At 37.8% G+C, this 6683-nt stretch overlaps 1 protein-coding gene across 1 annotated transcript; it reads right to left on the bottom strand.

Moving 5' to 3' along the window:
* Positions 1–504: 504 nt before the first annotated feature.
* ECA2 (ER-type Ca2+-ATPase 2) lies at positions 505–5376 on the bottom strand. Its single transcript, XM_078964870.1, has 7 exons — positions 5199–5376; positions 3343–4849; positions 3104–3225; positions 2749–3027; positions 2285–2668; positions 1975–2084; positions 505–1900 (listed from the first exon to the last, which is right to left on the bottom strand). The coding sequence occupies exons 2-7, from the start codon at positions 4805–4807 to the stop codon at positions 1105–1107; spliced, it is 3156 nt and encodes a 1051-aa protein (XP_078820996.1). The 5' UTR covers positions 4808–4849; positions 5199–5376; the 3' UTR covers positions 505–1104.
* Between the last annotated feature and the right edge of the window lie 1307 nt (positions 5377–6683).

Consider the following 6683-nt stretch of genomic DNA (forward strand, 5'->3'; position numbering starts at 1 on the left):
TTTGTAGTTGGTGGAGTAAAAATGTTTATGTGTGGTGGGATGGGATATGAAGAGTAATAGGGTTCAGTAAAGTGGGAGGTGTCGGGAGGAGGTACAGGTTTGGTAAAGGGAAAACATTGCTCGTTAAATCTCACATGACGAGATATATAAAGACGTTCAGATTGTGGGTCAAAGCATCGATAGCCATGGTGAGAGATACTGTATCCAAGAAACACACAAAGTGTAGCGCGAAATTCCACAATAAACTTGGTAAACACGTTGTATTATCTATTAGAAGAATAGAATACACAGGGATATATATATATATATATATATTAGATAATATTACACTTTAGTCCCACAAACTATTATAAATGTCTAGTCTAATACTAGAGAATAGGCTCCTTCAAAGACTCGATACACCCACATGCATTATTAAGGGCTTCTCATAATCTGGTCAAACACCATTTATTCAAAATAACTAAATCAAACAAATACTAAATATTAACTAATACTTATCAAGATTATCCAACAAGGAAGGATCCGGTTCATCATTATTTTGATTATTATCTAGAATGTATCAATTTTTTTTGGTAGTTTCTTTCAGCTGTCTGTTCACCCCTTGCACAGAATCTCATGCTCTCTTTCAGCTTGTACAAGTCAAATTCTTACTGTTTAAAGAAAAGAAGAAAAAAAAACGACTTCAATGCAATCATCATATGGTGATATAATTGACACACAAATATTTTTTACTAGTTTTATCATCTTCAAACCTTCTGCTTCATGAACTACTAAAAGATTAACATGGTTTGAACCATGTTCATTTATTTAAAGTGGCTTGACTTTTTGAGTTGATAACAGATTAGTTCTTCATTTGGTTTTTTTCAACTTGAGGATATACAATAGCAAATCAAATTTGCATTGCTAAACTCTTTCAAACTGGAACACTATGGACGGAATGGATGCATGGTAGAATCTTGCTAGTGCAAATGTGGTAGTTTACAAACATGAAAAGATTTAGCAGGTTATTTTGTTGTAATTAAAAAGTTTACAAACTGATGATGCAACATTATATGATGATGATGGGAGCAAAGAAAGAAAAAAGGTAAGGTAAGGTAAGGTAAGTTAAGTAGTCTTTAGTTTATTTGGTGTGGATTTTGTAGTCCTTGCAAGGAGCTTGAGCAGTTCATCAATAAGGATGACAGGAGCTGAAAAGCAGATGACCAAAAGCCATTCATTGAAACCCAATGGAACCACACCAAACACCTGGGCAAGGAAAGGAACATAAAGAATCAAACAGTGGAGACCAAAGGAAAGGAGCATGGCAACAAGGAGGTAAGGGTTCTTCCAAGGGGGCATTGTTAGCAAACTGTTGTCTTCGGAAAGGGCGTTTAGGGAATTAAACATCTCGATGGCCACCAAGACGGAGAGGGACAGAGTCATGGGTTTGAGTTTTCCGGTGGTGAAATAGTCGCAGGGGTTCGGGAAAGCCATGACCCGGTTGTGCGCGACTGCAAATGGTGAGACTGAGAAATCAGGCCAAGAAGGACAGTCTCCCCAGTTTGTGAGCTGAGATACCGAAACAAGCGTACGCCCGTCCTCTCCAATCAGATCGACACCCAGGAAGGACGCCTGCGTGTACCATACCACAAACACACCAACAGTTGCAATCCCCACATAACACCCGATCACCAGGTACCGAAACAGAACCCATGAATCTATGAGGACATCGCTGGATTTCCGAGGTGGTTTCCTCATGATATCAACATCAGCCGGGTTAAAACCCAGTGCAGTAGCAGGCGGACCATCCGTAACCAAGTTCACCCATAGAAGCTGCACAGGGATCATGCATTCCGGTATCCCCACTGCGGCACTCAACAAGATCGATATAACCTCCCCAACATTCGATGAAATCATGTACCTAGGTCCGTAATTATAAACAGACGTCATCATCAATTCATCATCTATATTCTAAATCATAAACACAAACCTTACCTGATAAAAGCTTTCATATTGTTGTATATGGATCGACCCTCCCCAACAGCAGAAACTATGGTACTAAAGTTATCATCGGCTAGAACCATATCAGAAGCCTCTTTAGCAACCTGGTTGGTTGATTATATATGATCACAAGTCACACAATGTAGTTGATTAGCTAGCAAGTAAGTAGTATATATATATATATATATATATATATATATATATATATATATATATATATATATATATATATATATATATATATATATATATATATATATATATATATATATATATATATATATATATATATATATATATATACCTCTGTTCCGGTGATGCCCATGGCAATCCCAATATCAGCAAGTTTCAAAGCAGGGGCATCATTGACACCGTCCCCTGTCATGGCCACAACTTCACCCATCTCCTTAAGCATCCTCACTATCTCTTGCTTGTGCCTCGGCTCAGCTCGAGAGAACACCTTCCCGCCAGGCTTTGACAAAATATCTTTCTGTTGCAATGGAGACAACCCCATGAAGTCTTTACCTGTAAAACTCTTACCTCTCAAATCCTCAAATTCATCAAACAGCCTGATTTCTTTACAAATCGCCTCTGCGGTTGACTTATAGTCTCCGGTTATGACCAACACTTTTATTCCCGCTCCACGGCACTCTTCGATAGCAGAATCAACTTCATCACGAGGTGGATCCTAAATATATGTTCATTTCATTCCATTCCTTAGACTTAAAAATAGAATCCAGAATAAAGACATAATTAATTAGTAATTACCCTTAGACCAACAACCCCGACAAAGATAAGGTCGGTTTCAATGGAAGAGTAGCAAGCGGGGTCCAGCAACTTAGGATGATGAGGATGGTGTTGGCCATTGTAATCGGAAAGGTCACCAAGATCATCCTTATAAGCCAAACCCAAACACCGCAATCCTTTGCCACTCATCTCTGCATGTCTCCAAAGCAATACCTCCCGAGAAGCTTCGTCCATTGGAACAACACGCCCATTCGCAAGCTGAACTGCTGAACTCCGCTCCACCAGACTCTCCACTGCACCCTGCAATTATTACTATGCAAAATCTTGAAATCAATCAATCCATTTATGTTTCAAGATAATATTAATTAATTATCACCTTCACAAGCAACCGGTTCTGTCCTGTTGGCTCGCGGACAATAACACTCATCGACTTGCGCACACGGTCTAACTCCAATGTCCCAACCCTCTTTGATCTTTTCATCCACCATTCACAGCACCCTACGTACACACACACGCATTTAATAATTTAAAACGTACATCCACCATATGTCTGTATTAGCAGAAAGAATAATATTGTAACTAGTAGGTAACCAATTAATTAAATTAATTACTCGCCTAATTTAACAGTATTGTTATCGATGAGATAGTTTGCCGTAATCTGCTTGTTTCTTGCTTTGACATCGGGATCGGGAACCCCCATCTTCTCTACCAACACCTTCAAAGCGGCTTCAGTAGGCAGACCCGTTACTCTGAAAACACGACCATCAAAATAGATTCCCGCATCATTACAGACAGCACATATTTCAGCAACTGCTTGTAGATTAGCATCCATATTGAAACAACTCCAATCCACAATTCCCCCATCTTTTGGGTCATATGTTGTTCCTTCCACATGAAACATCCTAGGAGCGTTTGTTGTTTTCCCTCCAAACGTGAAAATCTCAGAAACAGACATCTGATTGGTGGTTAACGTGCCTGTTTTATCCGAACAAATCACAGTGGTGCACCCTAACGTCTCGACGCTACTAAGTTTCCTCACAATCGCCTTCTTTTGAGCCATTTTTCTTGTCCCCAGAGCCAAACAGGTGGTGATAACCGCAGGAAGACCTTCCGGAATGGCAGCCACTGCAAGGGCGACGGCTATTTTGAAATAATACGTGCACTTGTCGAACGAAAAGCGAATGTCTGTCGGCCAGCTGTCGACCATCTCCCACGTCAAGAAATACTTGTAGTTGATAGCCCAAACAGCAAGACAGACAGCCCCGATCACGGTTGTGAGACTGTTCCCAAATTCATCAAGCTTTTTCTTCAATGGGGTCTCGGATTCTTCCATGGAAGCTTCATGTATTTGTTTCTGTATGTGCCCGATCTCCGAGCTCATCCCGGTGTTGACAACAATGCATGTACAGCTCCCGTTCACAATCGTTGTCCCACCAAAAACCATGTTATCTTTAGCCTGCAGATCACATGATGAATCATCATCATTAATTGTATGATTTCCTTTCAAAACAGGAACAGATTCACCGGTTAAAGAGCTCTGCTCCACCCTTAAAGTTGAAGTTTTCAAAACGGCCACTCTCATGTCTGCCGGGACTTTATCCCCTACTCGCAGCTCCACAATATCTCCTGGTACAAGCTCTCTAGCGGGCAGGTCGGGCACCAAATACCCGTCTCTTAAAGTCTTGCATGATTCGCATTGCATCTCCTTTAAAGCTTCCAGGGCTTTTTCGGCATTAGTTTCTTGCCAAACGCCCACGATTGCATTTAGGATTAGGATTAAAACGATCACAACAGGTTCAACGTACCCTCCTCCTGAAGATTCTTGGCTTGCATCAAAGTATGCTAGCATGAACGAAATGAAGGCGGCAACAACAAGGATCTTCACAAGCATATCGTCAAACTGTTGAATCACAAGCTCCCATACTGGCTTCCCTTTCTCTTTTTTCAGCTCATTCCACCCGTGAACTTCACGTTGCTTCTCTACATCGTATGAACACAAACCTTTCTCAAGCTTTACGTTGTACGCTTTCAAGCAATCATCCACAGACCATGACCAAGCCGGAAACGCTTTCTCATCCATTCTATTTTTATTAATCTTCAAATTCTCGATCTCAACTTAAACCTGTACAACAGAATAAAATAACCCAAAACTCACATATTCTATCAAAATTAAAATTCCACGTGCACTAAATTAAATTCAAAACAACCCACCTGGACCTTGGTCCTTGGAAGTCGAAATATTAATAATTAAGATAAATTTTCATTACCATTTAGTGTACCTACAACAACATAATCTCTTCACTAAATTCCAACTCTTTCATCATATAAAACCTTAACCTTTTACCATTAGGAAAAGAAACCTAAGTATGCAAAAATTGTGTAATCAACCGAGTACCAAACATTTTCGAGGTAAATTGTAAATATGAAAACCGCAGGTCTAGCAGTACTTTGAGTGGAAGTTTGCAGGTTACCTTTGAAACCAGAGAGTGGAGAAGATGATGGGTTTGAGACAAAGCAATGTATGATTCTTAAATAATAGTCAAGTAAAGGAAGAAATTCATCAGAAGAATCTTCACATAATTACGTCATTTAAATTGAATAACTGAAAAGCTCTGATTTCTGACTTTCTTTCTGTTTTATATATTAATATTTTTGTTTGCTTTCTTCCTCGTGATTTTTGAGGGGTGTTTCTATCCATTTCAAGAACTCTTTCCACACTTGTTGCTTTGTCAGCACTACTTCCAATTTCGTCCCTCAATTATATATCAACACGCTGGATCAGTCCATAAAGTTTTTATTTATTTATTTATTTAAAATAGATTTTGGTTCGTTAAATTTGACAGCTACAAAACAGAAGCTAAATTTATCTACATCGTTTTCAAAATTATATCCGAACGGAGCAAAAAGAAATCTTCCATTGAGAATTAATGAATGTTATGCTTCAAAGTAGGTGGATGGCCTAAATTTAAATTACAATGATTAGTTTATTTAATTTTTATTTTGATTTAATATACATCCACACCAATGCACCATTGATCTCATTAGCCTCCAAAACGACAACGAAAAAAAAAATGATGAAATAAACCAATTTACGTTAAAGACTTTCTCAACGAAGTGTACTTATGGGTTGGCAAATAGTCGACGGACTAGACTTGTAGTTTAATCAAAACGTGGAGGGTGTCAATTTACAAGAAAAACCTTTGACAGGTTTTAAATTTCAATAAGTATATGGTCATGGTCTCATGGGAGCATGGTTGACTTTATCACTGTCTTGTTGAATTTTAAAATGTTTTATCGTTAATATTTAAGCTCCTGCACTACTTTTAAGGCTACATTTTCTTCTTCAGTTTAAATGACCTTCGAAATTCAATGTTACACGTGTATTAGAGTAGTGCTATTTACTTAACAAGTATCACATATTTGAAGTAAGAAAATTGTTTATTATATTGATAAATAATCTTTAACCTTTTTATAACTTCAAACCTAGCTTCCAGGAAGCTTCTTCTTTACCAGCAACATCGCTCGCCTATTTATGATGCTAACAAAGAAGATGTGAAGTAAGAAAATTGTTTATTATTGATAAATAATAATACTTTACCATTTTATAATTTCAAACCTAGCTTCCAGGAAGCTTCTTCTTTACCAGCAACATCACTCGCCTATATATGACGCTAACAAAAAAATATGTGAAGTAAGAAAATTGTTTATTATATTGATAAATAATATTTTACCTTTTTATAACTTCAAACCTAGCTTCCAGGAAGCTTCTTCTTTACCAGCAACATCACTCGCCTATTTATGATTCTAAGAAAAAAGAATTTAAATACCGTGATATATGGTCTATACTTAATAGGTAAGATACTTTTTGAAATATAGATATTTAGGATTTTTTTTTTTTAAATAAACTCTTATACTTTATTTTTTGTAACAATTCAATCCTTGTGACCGGCTATATC

Source organism: Lactuca saligna, chromosome 7 (genome assembly GCF_052625555.1).
Source record: "Lactuca saligna cultivar CGN05327 chromosome 7, ASM5262555v1, whole genome shotgun sequence".
Classification (NCBI taxonomy): Eukaryota; Viridiplantae; Streptophyta; class Magnoliopsida; order Asterales; family Asteraceae; genus Lactuca; species Lactuca saligna.

What these genes read in the sequence shown, in the direction of transcription:
- ECA2 (XM_078964870.1), bottom strand. Translation starts at nt 4,807, where the DNA reads ATGGATGAGAAAGCGTTTCCGGCTTGGTCATGGTCTGTGGATGATTGC. An exon ending in AGAACCGGTTGCTTGTGAAG is followed by an intron (nt 3,028 to 3,103) that starts GTGATAATTAAT and finishes TAATAATTGCAG; the next exon opens with GGTGCAGTGGAGAGTCTGGT. An exon ending in AATATGAAAGCTTTTATCAG is followed by an intron (nt 1,901 to 1,974) that starts GTAAGGTTTGTG and finishes TTACGGACCTAG; the next exon opens with GTACATGATTTCATCGAATG.